The sequence below is a fragment of the Kogia breviceps genome, chromosome 9 (genome assembly GCF_026419965.1).
Source record: "Kogia breviceps isolate mKogBre1 chromosome 9, mKogBre1 haplotype 1, whole genome shotgun sequence".
NCBI classification, from domain to species: Eukaryota; Metazoa; Chordata; class Mammalia; order Artiodactyla; family Physeteridae; genus Kogia; species Kogia breviceps.
Genome location: NC_081318.1, coordinates 27,898,850 through 27,922,206, shown reverse-complemented (window position 1 = coordinate 27,922,206; position 23,357 = coordinate 27,898,850). Strand labels below are relative to the sequence as shown.

Genomic DNA, 23,357 nt, shown 5'->3' with positions numbered 1-23,357 from the left:
AGTCATAGCAAGCCTTACCCATAGCTCTACAAAGTGCATTTCTCAGTGCACCAAGATCATAAAAGTATGAATTATATTATCTATACTTTAACCATAGGGTCAAATAGAAATTAATCCTTATCTATTTTCTGTTGTTTAGTGGATTCAGCTATAATTTTCAACTACTACTTAACTTTCAATTTTTATACTACATGGATATTTCAAGAGTAATCTGATTGGAATATTTTTTAAATGAGGGAATGTATATTTTATTTAGATTAAACTTTTCTTTTGCACTACCAGGTGACCACAGCTTTGATTTTTCAGAAAGTTCCCTTGGACAACACTACAGAAAAGATTTATACAAGTAGCTAATTAACTTGTATAGTTTATTTTCTATTTCTACCTTCATGGAAAGTTTCTGAAATAACAAATTGACATTTGAAATGTTACACTGAACCCAAAGTGTAAGATGAAGCAAATGACCTAATCTCTTGAAGGTCAAGTTATAAATTATTCTTATGATGAAGCAGGATGCATATGGTCCATGAGCAAAATCTCAACTGAGGGCTTCTTCATGAAGGCACATAGATGGTCTTGGTTGCATCTCAAAGCAGGTTTGGGGTGTTTTACAGCAGCCACACCAGGACTAATTTAAGTGTCATCAGTTTTCTAGAGCCAGATTTTGTAGTGAATTCTTAGTGGTTCCCAGAACGCACCACAGGATAGTCAGAGCATTCATGCTTGTCATGGCACGGTCTCATTACTAACTGCAGGAGCCCAGGAAGGGTAAGTGTGGAGGTCAAACATGGGCGCAATCCAGGTAAACATGCCAAGCATCACCACAGCAACACCCACGATATTAACGCCAAGTCCAGCTTTAACCTTGAATACGAAAAAGCATGAATGTCAGTCTCAAAAACAAACAAACAAACAAACCCAAAAACATCCTATGGGAGAATTGGAATACTGTTGAAGAAGGCATATGTCAGATTTACACGCATCCTAAATGATTAGTATCAATGACTGGTTTCATAAGACAAGGGGTCCTTCCATTCATGTCAAAAAAGAATGTATTCCCGACTAAATGCCATTTAGGTGGAGAGTCTCAGAGAGGTTCCTCTTAGGAATATACTGAAGTCATTCTGATTAGAGAAAAATCCCTTTAAAAATCTGCCATTTCATGTCAAATCAGGATTTGAGTTTTGCGGTTTTGTATTTCAGTGAATATAAGGCTCAGGTCACGATATTGAAAACTGAATCCTTCGTATTCACTCCATATTATTTTTACTTTAGCCTTCACTATTCTCTTATTGAGATTTTTTTTTTTTTTTTTTTTTTTTTTTTTTTGCTGTATGCGGGCCTCTCACTGCTGTGGCCTCTCCCGTTGCGGAGCACAGGCTCCGGACGCACAGGCTCAGCGGCCATGGCTCACGGGCTTAGTTGCTCCGCGGCATGTGGGATCCTCCCAGACCAGGGCACGAACCCGTGTCTCCTGCATCGGCAGGCGGACTCTCAACCACTGCGCCACCAGGGAAGCCCTCTTATTGAGATTTAATACCTCTTCTATTCATCTTTCTTAGAGTTCCCATTTTTCTAGGTCTGACGTCATTATTCTGGTGGCATTAAACAATCTCAAATTGCTTTCTAGCTATTAAGACAGAGGTTGGCAAACTACTGCCCATAAACTGTTTTTGTAAAGAAAGTTTTGCGGGACCACAATTCTGCCCATTAGTTTACATGTTGTTGTTGGCTGCTTTCATGATTCAGTAGTTGTGACAGAGACCATATAGCCCACAGAGTCTCAAATATTTACTCTCTGGCTCTTTACAGAGAAAGCTTGCTTATCTCTGCATTCTCTGTATTAAAACATGGAGCCCCAAGGCAAAATAAACATTATAGAGGCCTCCTGTTCTGTCCATGCAAGCCTCTCATTTATTTTAGAATCCTGTTTTTTTTTTTAACATTCACATACCTAGCACTCTGTTTATATTGTATATTATGCTCATTTTCTTTACCCAAAGGAGATTATACGACTTCTGCATAGAGGCATTTCCAGAATTTTTACATTACAGGGGTTTAGGGACAGCAATCTGTCTGGAAGAAAAGAACCTGGGGCTTAACTTGGAACTGCATTTGCACAGCAAACTCACTGAATTGCCTTTAGTTATAGTCTTGCTTGGTTTGTGTCGGAAGCTGGTGATCAAGATTGAGAGAAGAGCAGGATATTCTCAAGCTAGTCCTTCTCTACCACTACTTTTGTAATTGGCAAAATGTACACGTTTTGTCACTTAAATTTTCTATTATTACTTGTGCTAATTTCATTTCATTTCACTTATTTCATTTCATTTTATTTCAGGTGCCACTATTAGAATCAGAACAAGAAAGATGACTTTTCATCAGTCAAGCACTGAGCCCAACATGTTATTCAGAGCAAATGTCAGTTCTGTAAATATTCATGATAGTAAACCACAGTGCTTGACTGCTGAATTTCATTAACCCTCTTTCCTCCTTTTGCCGAGGTCGAGCTGGGTCCTGATCTTGACGTGTAAGCTTAAGCCATTGTGTTGAGCATATTCTTTGCTCTCTTCCTCTGCCAGCATATTACTGATGCATTCAATATCTCTGTATTTGTGACTGTAAATATTAATGGCATGTTTGCTTCTGGTTATCTTAAAAACAATTCTATGGCCAGCCATGCGCTCACCTTCAGAAGTAGTACCCAGGCTATGCATTTCCTAGCAGTTGACTAGCATATAAAAGGATAGACAACCCAAGATATCACAAAATAATGTCTGTTGGTCTTGATAGCCTTCTTTCAGCTCACTCACCATGTCAATAACTTTTAGATGGCCATATGAAAAAACAATAGCATTGGGTGGATTTGCTACTGGTAGGAGGAATGCAAATGAAGTACACAGAGTAGAAGGTAACAAAATAAAAAGAGGGTTGACTTGAATGGCTTCAGCCTGTTGGAAAAGATAAAAAGAAGTCTACGTAAAATTTTGAGATAGGCATCAAAATGAGCAAAATTATTATAATAAACTTTCCCAGAAGCAGATTGAAATATAAAGACATAAAATTATATATACATAAATGCAGTTATAACTGGAAGAATATTTTTTAGAAAACGTATCTTCCTCTTATCATTGTTTATATGGTGATTGGCGTCCATTTAAGCATTATATCTCAGTTTATTTAGAAAATAAAGTATCATTTATTCCAGAAACAAAATTAAAACAGCAGCTGCTTATTACTGATCTAGTGCTAAGTACTGTGCTAAATATATATGTTATATATTATATATATGTTATATATAATATATATGTTATATATAATATATATGTTATATATATTTTATATATGTTATATGTAAAATTTAACATATATATAATGTATAACATAATAACATATATTTATATATATAATTTAAATTTCACTGTGACCTTAAAAAATCGTAACTGTAGTCCCAAATAGCAGATGAAGAAACTGAGGTCCATAAACGTTAAAGTAACTGATCCAAACACATAGCTGGCAAGCAGTAGAGCTTACGTAGTTCTCAGGTCCCTCTGGCTCCAAAGCTTCTCATCATTCCATTAACTTTACTACCTCTGTGACATATATAATTTAAAATTTTCTTAGGGATCATCACAGAAGAGTTACTACTATTCTGAATTTATCACATGATTTTTTAACTGCTCCATGTTGAGAAATAAAAAACCAACATTGTATTTTACCAACATAACCTGCCTACATTTCTTTTCTAATTTGAAGCAGCTCAAGAATGCCAACATCTGCCCCTTGAGCTGGTAGCAGAACAATTCCAGAAGGGCAATCCTTCTTCATCCCAAGTGCTTTCCTTTCACCAAACTCATCAGTCCCAATAAGAAAAACATTTTACTTGAAGCTGTTTCTTGTAATTGCCAGCTAGTGATGGAGAGGAAGAGAGACAGTCTTTCCCTCTCTCTCCTTGCAAATCTGCTTCTTACTTATCTTTTAAACTTCTTCCCTGGGCCGTAGAGAACTGCATCTAAGACATTTAAGCTTGAAGCCTGAAGTGTAAACATAGCTTTTTATTCCCTTGCAAATCACTTTATATGAAGCACTTCTCAAAAATTCAAGACATGTTCTGGAGGGAGAAGTATCATGGAGGGAGAAGTATCAGTGTTAGAGATCTAAATACTAAAGTTGCCAGGAAGCAGTGAATCCCAAAGTCTTCTAGAGCTGGAAAGGATCTGGGCTGACCCTCCCGTTTATATGCAAATGAAAAATATGGGCAGAAAGAAAGTAGAGGGTTCACTTAAGATCATGCTGCTTGAACATGGAAGGAAAGAGTTCTCCTGAGTTGAGGTCTCCTAAGAAAGCATGAATGCAAATAAGGACCACTCTGTAAGTTACCTACAGGGGGACCATTCAGGACCCAAATGATTCCACACTGCAATATGAGAACACACACACTATATTCTTTCAATGAATAGTGTAAATAGGATAAATGAGATACTCACCAATGGAGACAGTATTGGAAGAAGGAGGGTAATGGTAGCTGGATTGCTGGCTACCTCTGTTAAAGATGTGACGAGCAAAGAAGATATCAGAATTATTAACCAGACTGGTAATGAACCTAGAGGAGATAATTTATTTCCTATCCATTTAGATAGTCCTGACTCCTAAAAAAACAAATTTTCAATATTTAGTATTCATTAATAAGTCATTTAATCAGACATTTAAATATATTAAAAAGCATTATTTGATCTAAGAACTCAGTTTCTGAAGTATAATTTTAATCTCTCATGTTTTTCTGTGGTTTGTTAGATCTAGGTGGGTTTGACATGGAAAAGTTCTCAATTACTCTCATTTTTATATACCAACATTTAATATACCAAACTTGAGGAAGTTTGAATTGTCTTCCCACATCTTTTCAATTAAATTTTAATTATATCTAATTAATATATATGGGTATAACAAGCCATGTAGTACTATAGGGCTTTAAGAAAAGAGCAGCCTTTCTGGTCTGCCTCTGTACACATTTGTGTTCCCCACAGGCAACAACTTTCATCTATATTAGCTATTTATAAACATGTTTTTGTTGTTGTTTTTTTTTTTTTTTTTGAGGTACGCAGGCCTCTCACTGTTGTGGCCTCTCCCGTTGCGGAGCACAGGCTCCGGACGTGCAGGCCTAGCGGCCATGGCTCACGGGCTTAGTTGCTCCGCAGCATGTGGGATCTTCCCGGACCAGGGCACGAACCCGTGTCTCCTGCACCGGCAGGCGGATTCTCAACCACTGCGCCACCCAGGGAAGCCCTATAAACATGTTTATGTGTTGATAGCTATTTTACAAAATTCTACTTTTTCATATTTCTAAATTTTCAAATGTAGACATTATTTATGGATTTCCTAATACGTGCATGAGAATTCAGCTTTGTAACACCTTCCACCATACACAGAATTCAGCTTTCTCACACCTTCCACCATACATGTATTTCCTGTCCCCACCCCCCATTCCCTTACACTCATATGTCAACATTTTTGGTTAAATCAATATTTAAAGTTTGCCATTATGATTATATGGATATCATTCACAACTGAGCCACTTAGTGTACTGTGATTGCTTTCACTTTTTTTTTTACTTTTTGTTTGTTTGTTTTTCCAGGAAAGAATTTCCATATTCTTCTGTTTGCTTAGTTTTCTAAGTATCTATCACTAATTCTCAAGTACACTCTCCATTAAAAATGTAAAACTCCTCACAAGTAGATAAAAATTTCAGGTAATTGTCCTTTTTCATTTTCCCTAACGGAGGTATCAATTTTGTAGTATTCCCTTTTCCTGCTCCATTGGGACTAGTTGCTCTTTAGATCTACTTTACTGTTATAAAGAGACTTCTCTTCACTAGCATACTATGGATTCCCTTCACCTCTCTCTGATTGTGGGAATCCTTTCTTGTTAACTTCTTTGTGTTGGTGGGCCACAGGACCACATCTTCTGTAGCTTCCTGTTAATTGGTGCATGGGAAGTAAAGTTTTTTAGTCTCTGCATGTCTGAAAACCTCTTTCTTTTCTTTTCACATTGCTTTGATAGTTTAGCTTTTGTACAATTTTAGACTTGAAAAAATTACCACTCCAAATAATTATTGCTCCACTTCCTGTGGCTTCCAGTTGGGTTCTTTAGAAGCCGGATAATGTTCAGATCTTGGATTCATTGTGCCTAATACAGAAAAATCTGCCACAGTCAAATTAATAGTCAAATGGAAGGGAAAATCCTCCATTTGTGAGATTTCAGTGAGCTGCTGCATGTGTGAATCTGTATGCTCATGACAAAGTAGGATGGACATCAGAAATACTCTAATTACAAGCAGTATACCCTTAGATCAGAAGTTGACAGAAACATTGCCAGATGTGATAGCCAGATATTATGTATATTATTTGCAGTTCTGACTTAACGGTTTTTTTTGTTTGTTTGTTTGGGGTTTTTCTTTTTTCTTTTTATTATTTTCTTTTTATTTATTTATTTTTTTGGCCACACCACGAGGCATGTGGGATCTTAGTTCCCTGACCAGGGATGGAACCCGTGCCCCCTGCAGTGGGAGCGCAGAGTCCCAACCACTGGACCACCAGGGAATTCCCTAGGTTTTGTTTTTTAGATGGAAAAAGGCTATTTACCATTTAAATCACATTGGCACAAATTCATCTTTAAATATATTTTAAGAATGGATTTTATCTACATTTGATTAGATACAGCTGGAAAAGATTATACCACATATTGTCCCTCGTCTCTGGAAGCCACTGGGATCATATCAAAATCCTACATGAGGTGGTTTGGTACTGGGTTCTCAGTAGCTCTGTCTGTCCAGAATCCCTGAGTCCTCGGTTCCGCGAAATTTCTTGTGTTATTTTTTGGAAGTGGCCTTCTATTTCTATTTTCTTTCTTCTTTTTTCCCCCTTCTCTTTCTGAAGCTATTATTGATCAGCTGTTGGATTGATACTCTAATTTTCTTATTATTTTTTAATAATATTATTTTCTCTTCATCTTTTTGTTCTATTTTCTGGAATAAGTTCAAACTTCAATTTCTAACCCTGCTACTGAATTTAAAAATTCCTGTTGTTCTATTTCTTATTTTCAGTGGCTGTTTCTTATTTTCTGTCTAGTCCATTAAAAAAAAATTACATTCTGGTGGGGGGTTGGTGGTGGTGGGATGAATTGGGAGATTGGGATTGACGTATATACACTAATATGCATAAAATAGATAACTAATAACCCTCTGTATAAAAAATTAAATTAAATTTTTAAAAAAGTTTCCAATGCATCCCCTGTGGAAATAAAATATATTTACAGAATATCTATATTTACAGAATATCTATATTTACAGAATTTCCCCCCCCCCAAAAAAAAAATTACATTCTGTTTTACTTTTGTGACTAATGTTTCTGATATCTCTTTGAAGCGTCAATGAAAAATTTTGAAAGTTTTCTTTTATACATTTTCCTTGTCTTTCTGGTATTCTTTTTCTTATTGCTTATTTTTTGTTACTGGTTGTTGTATCAGAGGCTTTCCCAACTGTCTGGTGATCCTGGACTACCTATTTATGTTTAAGCTCTTTGTGTCTAGATCTTTGTGTGAAGATTTTTGAGAGGAAGATGTTACTATAGGTGACTGAACTGTAAGCCAGTGTCTCAGTGATTCGATTTTTTACAGAGTAAATCTAAATTTTCTACCAGGGAGGAGAGAGGGCAGTTGTCTCTCTGTTCAGGACTGGAGGGAGTATCTGGAGGCTCACACCTCCTTACACACTTTTTAAACACTCTTCCATTTTAAATGCTGGTTTTTCCTCTAGCTTTCAGTTAATCTGCTGCTTCCAATTCCTAAACTCTTCCAGAATCTTGTGGATGCATGTTTGTTTCTTTTTGGCTCTTTTTTTTTTTTTTTTTTTTGCAGACCATAGATTGAATCTTTTTCTACTTCTTTACTGTACAAAGTCATTGACCCCTCATGTATCTTCTTCCGTCTTCTAAATTTTACCAGTATCTCTTGTATGTTATTGTTCCTGCCCTTTATTCTTTGTCTTTAGAGATTGATACTTTTTTGTTGTGCTATTTCCATTTTAGTGGAGACCTGAGTCAAAGTGTTAAGTCCTCCATATTTAACTTAATAGAAAAATGTTGAGGAATGTGTGAAAATGGGAGAGGAGGAGTTGTTCACTGATAAGATTTTGAAGGTGACCATCAGTTCGTGAGAGTTCAATCATGTTGAACCAAAATCAAGGGGCATTTAAGAGAGAGGAAATAGCAATGAGGCGAATGCTTTAGGAGCCGCAGCCTCACAGTTCCCGACTAGAAGGGTTATCTAGTTCTAGGCATTTGCCAAACTAATTACAGTTTGGAACAAAATTTTTAAAAAGTAACTGTCTCCAAATCTTTGTCAAACCAGTTTCTAGTGGAATAGTTGTACACAGCTATATTTTTGAATCTCCTGGCTTCGAGCTGACCACTCAGAAATAGGGTGATTTGGGGTATCCCACAGAAACCTGATTCTTTGTACTCGGATTTTCACAGCAGAGTCCCTCCATGGTTTTCCTCCTTCTTCCAGTGAGAGAGCCTAGTGCATCAGACTAAGTCCACACCTTTTCATTTCCTTTGATTTTGCTATTCTAGGGTCTGGCCAATGCTTTTAAAACCACTTTGAGTGACAGATATTCTGGTAAGGAGAGATGAACAAATTCACGTCAATGCTAGAATTGCTGATTCTGATTTCCTCACAATTCAAATTAGCAGACCTAGGAATAGAAGTTATTTATTGTGAGAAACCTGATCTCATTACTACTGAGCTAGTAGAAAAGTGTATTTGTCTTCTATTTCTATCATTTATATTTGAACAGTCTATGAGGCAAGCCAAATCTAGACCTAAAATGACATTGTAAGGGGCACTCAGAACTAAGACAATTTCTAAGACTTTTACCTATTACTAAATTGCTGAAAACTCAGTATCCAAATATCATACAGAAGAATTGACAATAAAGTCAGAAGTAAAAACCAGTCTTCCCTTAGATTGTCAAGAATAGAACAGAACAGATAGTTATTTGTCTTGAAAAGTATAAAAATATAACTTTTCAGAAACTGAAGGGCTTGACATGATATCTCTCTCACCATCCTTTTTACTTTGATGACTGAATAAGGAAGTGGAATATCCATGAGTTCTGAGTGTTTCACAGAAGGCTACTAAGTCCCGAATAATTAGTTAAAGAGGAGAGGATTTTCATGGAATTTTTGGAGAAGATACTTTTCTTCTGGCAATCCTATAATGAACAGGGCAATTTCAAGGGACAGAGGCTTCCCCAGACTTCTACTTTATATCAACTGCATAGATGACAGGCCAAAGAAATAGCCAACTTTATTTCTCATGGTGGTTTTGTTTCTTCCTACAGTTAGACATAATATAATATTAAACATGGCTATGTGAAATTCTTTCTGGACTTCATTCAATAAGCATGTATTAAGTACCTTTAATATATTATGTAATAAATAATGTAATAAAGTACTATTGTTTCTCATTCTTCTTTGGCAACATTAGGACCATGATATACTGCAGAGACATCTGAGAGCCACTTAAATTCATGATGAAATAAGGTGAAGGTATAAACAAAAAAATATGTACATATGATTTTTATATAAGATATTTTTCTTACTGAGATGGTCTTCTAATATTATTTCATGGATTAAGCATTCTAATTTTCTTTTTTTCTTTTGATATGCTGGGACATCATAAACAATGATGTTTTATGTTTATAAAAATTCTTGAACTCTGAACTTACCTCATCTGTGTGGTACAGTTACTGCATGGCTACTGAAATCTGCATCATTACAATGAAAGGATGAAGTCGAGCATTCCAAAAGCTTGACTGTCTTTGCGTTCTTCTTTCGAACAGTCTAGTTAATTGCTAACTATCTTAGACACAGAGTATTACCTCACAGCCATCTGCCAAGGCAAACCCTCCACCAACAAGAATGGCTATATCCCAGGGCATGAATGACTGGAATTCTTTCCAAGTAATCAGTGGAGAGTAATCAAAAGCAACTGAAAAACAAAAGTCCTACAGTTACACATTGCTTAAAATATGACAGTATGACATTGCTTATTATCCTAAATAGCCATCTCACAAGAAGTTTTTAATATTCTTGTATTGTTCTTAGATAGGAAACTTGATCTGGACTTTGAGTAATTTCCACCTGGCCTAGGTAGAACATTATATTATAAAAAAAGAACTCCATAACTTGTAAAAATCCTTTCTATTTTATTATAGAATAAATTTAGATAAATAACACTGTCATATTTAATACTATTCATTCATTCATTTATTCATTCATTCCACTAACATCTTTGCCTACTGTGAGTCACAAGTGCATTGGGCTATACTGTCCTTTGCTATGTGAAATGTCTGTAAGATGCCATTGGTTCAACAGCATCAGTGGAACATTATAATTATTATTCACTCATATCTATTTGAATATTTTATTGTTTTTTCAAATCATGAGGAGGGTCATGATAGATTCACCAGAATTTCTGTTTAAAATAATTCGAAGTTCGGATTTTAAAATTTATGTATTATTCATGAGACCCTTAAAATGCTCATAAAGCAATAATCATAAGGATTTCTCATGATATTTGGGTCCTGATAGCTCCATTGATTTGCTTAGAAATAACATCATCCACGAACACATTATGCCCATTTAACATTTGTGTGTAACAGGCAAGCTTCTACATGGTGAGGTTTTAAGGTTACTAATAAGTCCCCTTCCTGTCTCCTTATCCCAAACCTAAACCAAACCTACCCTCACTATTGATGGAAATTTTGCTATTTCCTGCTCAAATTAAAGCCATATATCCTGTCAAAATGCAAACATCTCTGAATGTACCTCTCATCTAAAACTGAATATTTTATGTCTTATTTGGCATTTAAAAACCTAGTGTGAATGAGTTCCTTAGGGAGAAGAGGAGCTGAAGAATGAGAAGGGAGAGGATGGTGGGTAGGGCAAGGCTCTTTCTGAGAAGGGGACTCAGATGTGGGAGCCAGAGGAGTTAAGCCAATCATAGCACTTGCCCCTGCAGCCCTTAGGACTTTGATTGCAATGGTCAGTCCTCAGGGTCTCACAGGAATCTTTGCTCTATATTACAACACCTCCTTGTAACACATTTGAGATATTCTAGTCTCAAGTGAAGAACAAAAGACATGTATTTCTACACTATACTGTTTACATATATCATGTCCTGGAAATGTGACCCATTAGTCATTTATCTGTTCTGACTCAAGGAGGCAGGTGGGCCAACCCAACTGCATGACTCCCAGTTCTATCCCAGCAGATAAATAAAAAATAAATAAATAAATAAATAATGGATGAATGAAAACCCAACAAAAACCTACCACTCTGCTAGGCCATTTCCAAGCAATTTTAAACCATTTTCCCATATTGACAACATATGAATCTGAATACCCGAAGTATGCTGTGCTAGTATAAAGCATAGGCATGGATGGATCCTCTGTTTAAGAAGTGTGTGTGTGTGTTGGGGACAGGATGGGCATCTGCACATAAACACACTTTCTTGTCCGTATGTTATAAAGACAATGAATGCTCCTACTGAATGTGGTGTCTTCCAACTGTGACACTAGGTTATGGCTAAGTGTGGGGTTGATTTGTATTTTCTCCAAGGCTACTTATGAGGCTGTAAATATTCTTTCCCTTGAAACTCCTCACCTTTTTAGATCCTCAGTATTTATTACCAAGGGCTTATCTTGAAGTGTGACTTCCAAGCTCTTTTTCCTACGTTTGCCAATAGTAAGATTAATTCTGATTATGACCGGGGAAATGGGTACATGGCAGACCAAACAGTATCACCCATAGCAGAATCCTAAATAACCATGGTGCATAAGGAAATCTACTTCTAGCTTCTGCAAAGTAAGATAATCCTTCATATAAGGAGAGGATGTGTGCTGTCTGAATAGGGGTTGCAGTGTATAAACAGGAGATGTAACCCAGGGGCTGTGTCCACGTCCATTCCTTCTGTTCTACGTGTTAACTGAAACCAAGGGAACTTTGTATTTTTGCTCTTCTGTCAGATTCATTCAGAATTATAAATAATACTCAACCAGTTTCTCCTGTAGGTATAGTTTTGGTCATTCTCTTAGCTGGGATAAGAAAGAACAGGAGTCCTATAAGTAAGGCAACAGTTGAATCTGTAGCAAAACCAGGGTACCTGAAAAAAAGACGTGTGTGCATTAAAAAATGCCATCAAGAATTTGTATGAACTAAGCACCAACTGATTATGCTGATAGCATACAAGTAGAAGTGGTGGTATTTGTAATTTATTCTGGATAATCTGCTCTAAAATCCATAATTCCCAACTAAATATGTAATTTAGTGGGACTGAAAATCTCAGATCACATTCCAATTGTTTTCATATATATCTCCTTATTTTCAAAACCATGTATACATATGTTGATATACTAGGCCAAGAGTTCACTTTTAGGTAAAGCTGACAGATCTGGTAAATAACTTCTTTGAATTATTTCTTTAATTTTATTGGCAAAGGATTGAGGTTGAAACAATAGGCCAAATCCTGTATAACTGATTTATAAAAGGCTACTACTGGATTGTGGCACGGCATGGATGTTTTGAGTGTCCTTTAAAACTCTTCTGTAAATTGTGAAAAGGAATTGATCTGTATTTCTAAGATATAACATCTGCTTCTGTGTTTATAGGCCCTGGCCATATAATACAAATGAAATCACCCATTTAATGCTTTGTACCCTGTGAAACTCAATCAAGGATATTAATTATTAGAATGGCTTTGAGGTACTCATAAATGATCACTGAACAAATTAAGAGTTATTCAGGAACAGATGGGGTCTTAGAATCACCAGGCCATTCCAGCAAGTAAAACAGGTTCCCAGAAGCCCCAACAGTTAAGAAGTACCTGGAGACCAGATATGAATGAAACAGGCATAAATAATTAGAAGTCAGTTTAAAAGTTAGCATATTAATTAGTGAATCTTTGTATTCTGAAAAGAAGTATGTACACCCTAAAAATTATTTTGCTACCTTGTAACTCAGCAATGCATACATAGTATAGAGGCTCTTTATTCCTGTAATTTATTTGAACAAGTTACATAATCAAGGAAATGCATTATTTTATTCAATCTGACAATTTTATAAAGCAGTCTGTTTTCCCCAAATACAGATTTTCTTTATTTCATTGTGGAGTAAAAAGCTGCCTTGGTGTAATTTATTCAACAAACTTAACCCATATTTATTATTTTATTGTTCCTTATTTCTCTTATTTCAGTTATAATTTTGGTTGAGTTTTTGCCAAATTAGGTCAGGCATCATGTAATCTGATTTTGCTTTATATGAGAAGACATATTGAGTTCCTTCCAGGTTCAAACAGATGGAATGAAAACATGAGGTGGTAGCTGTAAATCTAGATTTATCATTCTAGCTTTGGAAACTCTAAATGCCTAAAACCTCTACATTACTAACGTATTCTACAGAATATATACTTTAAATAAAATCAAGCCATAAATACAGAAATAACTGCTTTTTAAATTTATTTATTTATTTTTGGCTGTGTTGGGTCTTCATCTCTGTGCGAGGGCTTTCTCTACTTGCGGCAAGCAGGGCCACTCTTCATCGTGGTGCGCGGGCCTCTCACTATCACGGCCTCTCTTGTCGCAGAGCACAGGCTCCAGACGCGCAGGCTCAGTAATTGTGGCTCACGGGCCCAGTTGCTCCACGGCACGTGGGATCTTCCCAGACCAGGGCTCGAACCCGTGTCCCCTGCATTAGCAGGCAGATTCTCAACCACTGCGCCACCAGGGAAGCCCAAGAAATAACTACTTTTTAAAAGACTTTTAAAACTACTGTCATTTTATTTATTATTAGTTTATTTTATTTTGGTTTATTATGAACTAAGGTTGTCTCATGTTACAAAATATTAAGCTTATGCAAATTGTATTTGCTTTGGCAATTTATACATCTAATTGCCAATTAGATGTATATCTTCAAATCCCTTCCTCTTTCAAAGCTTTGTTTCTTTTCTTATTGTTTTCTCTCAGAATTCTAGATATCATGAGCACCTCCCCAAAGCAAGTTCGCCTTGTTTTCCTGCTACAAAAAAAAAAAAAAAATCTCCTGAATTACATTTTCCTCCCATAAGGAGCAGAAATTAGAAGCTGATTATATTGAATTTCCTATTGGGACTTCTGCCTGGTTTTTATTACCCATTGTCTGATTTCATTTGGTTTTTACATACTGGTGTTTAGAGAAGACTCTCCCTCTCTAGAATGATAGGAGTGAGATTTTTAAAAGGAGGAAGAATTATTTTTTCTGTTGGTCTAGGTCCTATTCCAAAATTATAAAGTTTGAATCAAATTATTAAATAATAGTTTGCTTTGAATAGCTTGCTTTGAATGATTGGTTACTGCCTTTTGTTTTGACTTCTTGAGAGGAAACGTTTTTGTCCTAATGGAAATAAAATGTTCTTAAAGCTGCAGCTGATCCTTTGAAACATGTACCACACTGCGTTGCTGCACTTGTGTGCTCACTAGGAATTGGGACGCCAACTTGGCAGCTTTAAAAAAATGTTGGCAATGCCTACATAAGCAGAAGGCTCTGATGCAAGAATTTCTTCATTCCATGTGGGCAGAGTGGATCTGACTCAAATGTTTTTGGTTTCTACCCCCACTACATGGATTTTTGCTGGGGGATGTGAGACAGGAAGTTCAAATCAGAGATCTGCTGAATTTAGGATCCAGAGGACTTCAGTGAAAGACAGATTTGGGAATGCCAATCTCAAAACCAAAGTATTTATATTGACATGTAGGATGGTCCTTAATTTAGAAAATTATGCTACAGTCTTCCCCCTCACTTCACATGACTCAGCAATGTCTACTGGGATATTAGACACTGAGAGATAAAATTAACTCTGACCGGGCTTCCCTGGTGGTGCAGTGGTTGAGAATCCGCCTGCCGATGCAGGGGACACGGGTTCGTGCCCCGGTCCGGGAGGATCCCACATGCCGTGGAGCGGCTGGGCCCATGAGCCATGGCCACTGAGCCTGCGCGTCCGGAGCCTGTGCTCCGCAGCGGGAGAGGCCACAGCAGTGAGAGGCCCGCGTACCACACACACAAAAAAAATTAACTCTGACCTAGCTTCTAACATTAGTTTGTAAACTCAGTCTTATTGCTTACTCAGGAATTCCTTATTTATAAAATAGGGGCAGGGATGGATTTATAGCGAACTAATACAAAAATGGACATCAATAGAGGAAAAGACAAAATACGAACCAAATATATAATCCTCCATAGAAATAAAAAAATGAAGCCAGTAAAAATCACAGAATATGAATTCATATCAGGTTACTAAGAAGCGTTGAGTGGCATTGAGTTCACATAATAAACATTTATATTGCACTTCCTGTGGGTACAGCACTATTCTAATTAGCGCCATTTGACAGATGGAGAAACTGAGAGGTAAGTGACTTGCCCAAAGTAAGTGGAAGAGCCAGCAATGGAACCCAAGCAGTGTGGCTCCAAGGTCTATACTCCTGACCATTTTAAAACATGGCTTTCCTGCAAATCATATTTCAAATTTTGTCAAGATGAAAATAGCCTTGTCTGAAGGAGACTTATCTTTAGTTACAGGGTAGTTTGGTTACCTTCTTTGCTGCCTTACCCTAGATTTCATTCCTTATCTTTTTTTTTTTTTTTTCCCTGAAAAGATAAGAATTTAAAAAATCTTTTCAATGGAAAGGGAGAAAAAAAATCTTATACAGTTTTTCAGAGTTATAGGAACCACTTAGGAGAAAAGCTGAGTATAAAACAGGAAGGGTTGACAAACATAACATGTAATGCTTACTCCGCAAAAAGCACGGACCAACCAGACACAAACCCAGGGTCTCGGCTGAACCATAGCAGGGCCATTACAATGAAGAGGACTAAGGTCACGATTTCTTGATACCTGTGGGAAAATTCCAATCCTTTCATTTATTTTTCTCAGTCAGGACATTTGTAGAAACTCCCTGAACTATTGTCAGAAGTCATCTTAGCAGGACACTAAGCACTGTAAAAACCTGATGTATCAAGTATTTTAAGAGAATCTGCAGTTAGAAAGGGGCTTTACTCCTCTGTGGGCCTTTCAGCTTCTTGTCCTTCCACCTGGTAAGTTTTAGATAGACAAGGTATGTATTTTATCATGTTGAGTTATATTCACAAAGGTTAGAACATTCAGGGCCCTTATCAAGTGTAATAAATACACTAAGACAATTGTGCACATATTTGCCTTTAAACAAATACTTGCAGTATAAGCAACATCTCGTTTGCTTGTGTGTGTGTGTGTGTGTGTGTGTGTGTGTGTGTGTGTGTGTGTGTGTGTGTGTGTGTATGTAACTTACCTTATTGGTCCAAGTTTTTGGTATTCTTGTTTAATAACCTCAGCACAAGCTTTTTGTTTGGCTGTTGCGGTTTTGCCACACTGTGCCATCTCCTTAAAGCTGAAAAGAATAATTAAGCCTGTTAAGCAAAGAATTCTCCCTTTATAGAAGATACTTGTGTCAAAGTGTTAGAAAATACAAATCTCCCCACTAATAACAAAAAGCTGTGCTTTTTGCCTATACCCCTATCTCCTTCTTTGAATTTCTTCTCCCCTTTTTTCTGTTTTACCCTGGTTTGCTTAATTTTCAATGCTTAACTTTCATTCCATATCTTCTGTGACATCATCCACTGATCTCTTCCAAGTCCTTTTGTACCACTGGAATTTTGCCATGTACCACTCATCTCTAATTTAATACTTCATTATATATACCTGATTGTTATATATTTTAATATATTTCTTAAGTATCTTTATTGTTAATTTTTGCACATGTATAAGTTTTATCTCACTAGTGAGGAAACAGAGGGCAGGGGCAGTATCATTCATGGATTTTATTTTTGGCCCAGTATCTCTAAACACTGACATACATGGTAAATACTTGATTCATTAACTCAGTACCCCTGTCAAATTTATGAGATTGTTGGTTGCTATTTTCACAAAATATGCTAAACTCCAGTTATACACTAGGGCACAAAAGTCACATGCACTGAAGATGAACAGAGTTCAAACTAAGTCTATTCTCAGAACTAAAACCGATTCTATTAGTTTTTTTTGTTTGTTTCTTTACTCCTTATGTCCTAATAGCATCAACCAGATAATTTTCCAATTTACTTCTAATAGTAACTGTCAGTCTCTATTTCTTTTAGCTGCTTGTTTTAGTGACCCCTTTCTCCTGTGACTAATTTTCCTGTCCTGAAGTCCAGGGTCTTCAAAACCTTGAACAGCTTTTTGTGAAGTGCTGCTCTAAACCTTGATTTAAAAAAAAAAAAAAAAAAAAAATCCCTCCAGAGGAAGAAACAAATGGGAAAATGGCCAGATTCTTTTGGATTATCTCTTGGAATGTATATGAGTAGCTCAGTTAGATTATATGTTGGTATAAAAAGGACTTCCGGGTATATATCTAAAGACATTGACATCTAGATCTTGAAGAGATATCTGCATTCAAATATCCATTGCAGCATTATTCACAATAGCCAAAATATGGAAATAACTCAAATGTCCATGGATGGACAAACGGATAAAGAAAAAGTGGTGGTATATACATACAATGGAATATTATTTACTTATAAAAAGGAATAAAGCACTGATACATGCTAGAATATGGATGGACCTGGAAGACATGATGCTGAATGAAATAAGTCAGACACAGAAAAACAGATACTGCATGATCTCACTTATATGTGGAATCTAAAACAGTTAAACACATAGAAGTAAAGAGTAAAATGGTGATTGCCAGGGGCTGGGGTAAGGGGAAAATGGGGAGGTGTTGGCCAAAGGGTACAAAGTTTCAGTTATGCAAAATAAGTAAGTGCTGGAGATCTCTGTACAAAATAAAGCCTATGAAGAACAATACTGTATTATGTACTTAAAAATTTGCTAATAGGGTAGATCTTATATGAAGGGCTTTTACTACTAAAGGAAAAATGCAAAAAAAACCTAAAAAGCAAAGGAGGTGGGAGGAAACTTTTGGAAGTGATGGATAAGTTTATGGCATTGATATTGATGATGGTTTCATGGGTGTATGTTTATCTCCAAACACAGTAAATTTTGTGTACATTTAATATCTACAGCTCTTTGTATGTCAGTCATACCTCAGTAAAGCAGTTTTAAAACAAAAGAAATCAGGGACATTTTCTTCTGTAGAATTGCTGGGGTAAACATTGATATGTTGGGGAGGGCAGCTATCACATAAAGACACATTTCATTTATTTATTTTTCTGTAACTCTGCTACTCGGATTTGTTTGGACTATTACTCCCTGTGAAGGATCAGAGTTTCCTCAATTCGTAAGTCATCCAACCTGCATATTCATCACCACCCTCACGCACACACAACCCCCAGGGAACGTGATTGGTTGTTGTGTTTAAGATCAATGAGGTAATACTTAATTTTTATAGCCTCAATTCAATTATGACTAGTGCCAGTCTTGAAGTTTTTCCCTTTGTCACAATATAAATCCTACCATTAAAAAAGAGACTGATCCATGGACCAGCTTGAGAACCATCTGTAGAATTAAAAAGTAGAGTTAAAGAAAAAGATGAGTCTCCTTAGAAACTGTTTTCTTCCCAGTAGACTGCATATGTATTTTGTCACTTTGGTTGGGGATAATCAATAGTTAAGTCAAAAGCCATACTGGCTTTGCTACAAATGAAGGTTAATGCCTTCACAAAGGAACTGATGAAGCATATGACAATGCATCAACCTCTCCTTTTAAATAACTTCTGTGGCACTGATAGATGAACTTCACTTCCCGAGTAGGTTGGGGTCATTTATGATGGGTGAGTTAACTGTGTTAACAGCCAACACGCTAATCAGAATGTATGGTGGCCTGCCAGGGGAGGGGCTAATAATCTCTGTTTGTCAATCTAAAACCTCTGGAGATGCACACCGTGGTAGACTGAAAAGGACACTGAAGAATTAGCTGGAGCATGAAACTGTGCCATGTCTAACCAACAGTGGACCACAAGGGGACGGTTTCAACGTGCTACTGATCATGATTTATGGACTTGGCCTAATAGATGCACTTCACAGGATGTTTTTCCTCATAGAGAAACACATTTCAGTACATCTGCCCTTTATCTTCTTGATTTCACCTTTTTAAGTGGTGGGCGACTTCAGAATAATGACAAGGGTTGCATACATATTTTTTTATAAAGTCGTTATATGCAGCAAAAAAAAGAACGAAACAGCTGTGGGTCTGAGACCGGATGCTTTCTCTGTTGGTTTGGGATTCCTGTCCCCTGCATTCTGCTTTGCTACCTGTATGATTGAATCGACCCCCAAAGGCTTGGATTTCCAGGAAAGGGCCTTTAGTATGCAGCTAGCCTCTCCCCACTAATGCCCACCTGCTGAAGGAGGTGACATTCCACACATTTGCTTCAGCAGGAGGACGACCTCACACTGCTCACACAATCTGGACAAATAGATTTTTCAAAAAGTCATCAGTGCCATCTCCCCACTACTAACAAAATTGTGGCAGTTCTGGAGAAAAACCAGGAAGAGGAATGGAGAGAGAAGAATATCAGTCCTTACATGACTAAGCTTGGAAAATTTGGGCACAGGCATGGAATACGACCTGATTGCAGGATTTTGCTGTTCAAAGGAAGTACAAAAAGCTGACTTCAGTCTCCCCTGCTTGGTGGATAACACGTTTTTTCATTCATAGGTCCTTGAGATTATTTAAATAAAACCCTATGAAAATGAAGTTGAATTTTGGGGATTTTTCTTTCGGAAAAAGAATACTCAAGGTTTGATATACAGCCCTTTCCCCCTTTCTTTTTGGAGTATTGTTACATATGTTGAATCTATGATGCAGCATTTTAGATTTTGCTGTGGAGCCCTGTATAATTTTAAATGCTGGCTGTCATTTAAGTCATGTAACTCATTGGTACTCATGAACCACCAACTTCAGTCCCAGCCAAAGAAACACTTGCAAATTCTCCTTGAATGCATATATTTGACATTTTCCAGCTCTTGATTCATCAGTGTTTCCTACCTTGACTTCTCTGTATTCAACTAGGGCCCATCCATGTTAGAATTACAGCACTGAAAGTGATCTTGCTGATCTTCCAGTTAAATTCTGTGGTATTTAGTTGAAGATACTGAGACTGAGAATGGATCAGGACTTGCAGAGAGCAGCCACAGCTTTGTCCCTGGTCTCCCAGTTCCCAATCCAATATTCTTTCGTTTTTCAAGGGCAAATCAATGTTGGTACTAGGATGAAGCAGGAAGCCCTGCATGTTACAGTTTAAAGTAACTCGATAACCTGAGGAAATCCCCACATTAAACCAAGAGGAGGGACAAAACTTCTTAAAATAACACTTTAACAGGTTGGACTGGGTCCTCACCATAATGAGCTTCGTATGCCCTTCTGGTCTATTAATGTCTTAATGGGTTGGGATCAAAGGAGACCAAGATGGATTTTCTGTCTACAAACTCTCTTCCACAGTCAACACTGGTTAGGTGATATTCTAGAGGGTCCTTAATGTTATATGTTCATACGTGTCAGTTTTGTGGGCAAGAGAAATGCAGAAATGCAGCACTCGCGAAATAGGTGTAAAAGCCCTGGATGAGGGGCTGAGAACATGGAACCCAGATACCTTTATTTTATCTGATTAACATGGAATATGTACTCACTTGAATCCTAAGAAAAGCCACTGAAGCCAGATCCATGACAAGAGGAGAATAATGATAGCAGCCGGGAAGGACATCAGAAACCATGATCCAAAGTTGATGCAATGACAGTCAGGGTAGCGCCTGTGTGAAAATATGGAAACGTGTTCACAGAAGGAGTACAAGTGGAATCCTTTCTGATGGTCAGTGAGAAGCAGCACTTCCCATCTTTCCTGTGCCACCAGCCAAGAAGGAAGATGTGGGAGGTATTGACCATTAAATACAGAAGTTAGTTTTACTCCTCATGTCTTGAGTCTGTAACTGCATAATTATTGTTGCTTTCCACAAAAACAAGAGTGGGCATGTTCTAACTGTTGCTCCCTTTATTCAATCTAAAAGGAAGTGTTTGTGAAGGAACCTACCACGGTACCTGCTACTCATGGAAATGCACAAGAAATGGGTATGCATGGGTGTGTGCATACTCAAATCATTAGTATATGAGTGAGGATAGACAAATAAGCAGACTTGGGAACAGATGAGAATTAACTTAACAAAATTGAACGTGTCCATTACCATTTCGTCTTGGGAGCTGACATCCCAGACTCGGAAGGGACTCAGACCCCACCTGCGTTGTCTCTCAAAGCTGTTTCCCTCTCCGTTTCTTCTTCCCCAGAGCAACTGCAACCATCTTACCAGACATATTCTAGCCCTTTCTTCCTAGAATTAGACAGTGCTTTGGGGCTCAAACAGAATAAATCAGATAAAAATAATTAAAAGTCCTGTGGAAAACATCAACTTGTTCCTTTCTCTCTCCTAGTTATTTTCAGCTTTTTAGCTCACATAATGACAATAGCAACAAAAAAAGGTCAGGTACAAGCACAGTTTCTTTGGTAACCTCACATTCATTGTTTCAAAATGTAGTCTAAATTTCATATAGTTACCTATTTTATGACTGTGTGGGGGAAAAAAAGAAAATTTGAGAAACATGTGTCTTTAAATTTTCTTCTTGAAGCAGTAACACAGAGTCAGAAATTGGAAAAGTACAGAATATAATTCAGAAGTAATAAAAACACTGTTAACATTTTTTAAAATTATTTTTGAAATCACAAAATATAGAGAACTTTATAGAAATGGCAGACAGATTTTCAATATTTTTTTTCTATTTAAATCATACCTTGTATTTTGCCACTTAAAAAAGATCATGTAAATAAATGAGAAGATTCATGCTACATTCCTCAACATAAGCCAATTTCATTTATTTTAGAGCACTCCTTCTATTTTAGAATGGTTCCTAAAAAATGCAAAGGCTGTTTTTAAAAAAACAAAATTAAGCTTTCAAAACTGCAGATTTCTAATGTTGTCTACAATTTCTTTTGAGCTGATCTCCCTGGGTCCTAGAGTTATTGGCAACTTGAAGATGATTCTATCTACTTTGAAGAGATCCTAGGATTAGCTTATATATTTATGCCATTAGAAAGTGACAAGTGATAAGTAAAAAATGCTACAGAATACAGAGAATTGCTGAATGGAAAAAAATGCTTTACCATGTCCATGAGGTTCTACTGAGAATTGCCTGCTTAAAAATAAATGTTGTTTTCAGTTGGAAAATAAAATAAGTGGGAAAAGGCTTAAACTTTTCTCCCATCAATTTATTAGACTTGGATTACGGGTCAGTGGCCTATGTTATTTTGTTCAGCCTGAAGACATTGAGAAATGCTGCTTGGATTAGGTTCAAAACAATGCCCCAAACCCAATTTCATTTTTCACCATCTGTAGCTCATACCTTGAAATCAGGCTACATTCTTCTTCCCACCCACTGCAGAGAGTCCTGTGAGATTTGACCAAAGAGGGGCTTTTCAAAATTTTTGCCTGGGGGGATAGGTCATTTAGAAAAATGAAAGCTTAAAAAAGCTGAACTCTGGGGGTTGTTTTGTTCATTTTGTCTTTGTTTTTTAACTCAGCAGTAAGAAAGTAAACACCACGCAGGTGTAAATATTCTGAATGAAAGTGGAATGAGTGGCGTACTCGGGCTTAGTTTCACTGCGGTAGTTCTTTTCCCACTTCCTCATATCCTATAAGTGAAGGGAATGCAAGTATCTGCCTAAAGCAGATATAGATTTCTTCTTTCATAAACTATGTTAAGTACATTTAATTCTAATAGAATCCTTTTCTTTCACCCAACACTGTGTTTTGGGTGTCTACCATGTGCTGGATAGTCTCCTAGTTTTGGGGATTGTAGTAGTGAATTAGACGGACCTAGTCCAGGCTCTCACAGTTTATATTAAATGAAGAACACAGGCAATAAACAAACAGGTAAGCATATAATGAATCAGAAAATAAAACAGAATAATATGATAAAAAGTTATTAGGTGGAGGGAGAAATTTTACATAGTGTGACCAACAAAAGAGATCGTTGAGATGAGATCTAAATGGCAAGAAGGAGCCAGTCATGTAAATAACTGGGAAATAGCATTCCAGACAGAGGAAGTAGCAAGTACAAAGGCCCTGGGGTAGGAATGAGTTTGGAAGACCAGTGTGGCTGTGGGTAGTGAGCTAAGTTTACAGTCACATGAAATAAAGTCCAAGAAGTAGCCAATAGGGGTCAGATCATATATAACCTTGTAGGCCATCAGA

At 37.0% G+C, this 23,357-nt stretch overlaps 1 protein-coding gene across 1 annotated transcript in view; it reads right to left on the bottom strand.

Annotated features, from left to right (window-relative positions):
- Nucleotides 1–348: 348 nt before the first annotated feature.
- Nucleotides 349–23,357, bottom strand: part of SLC13A1 (solute carrier family 13 member 1) — a 45,069-nt gene continuing 22,060 nt past the window's right edge. The window contains exons 7-14 of the mRNA XM_059073607.2: nucleotides 20,748–20,867; nucleotides 16,415–16,513; nucleotides 15,880–15,981; nucleotides 12,113–12,219; nucleotides 9,935–10,044; nucleotides 4,485–4,646; nucleotides 2,811–2,948; nucleotides 349–864 (exon numbers count right to left, since the gene is read on the bottom strand). Coding sequence (XP_058929590.2) covers nucleotides 727–864; nucleotides 2,811–2,948; nucleotides 4,485–4,646; nucleotides 9,935–10,044; nucleotides 12,113–12,219; nucleotides 15,880–15,981; nucleotides 16,415–16,513; nucleotides 20,748–20,867 — 976 coding nt within the window. The 3' untranslated portion in view covers nucleotides 349–726. The remainder of the gene's footprint in view (nucleotides 865–2,810; nucleotides 2,949–4,484; nucleotides 4,647–9,934; nucleotides 10,045–12,112; nucleotides 12,220–15,879; nucleotides 15,982–16,414; nucleotides 16,514–20,747; nucleotides 20,868–23,357) is intronic.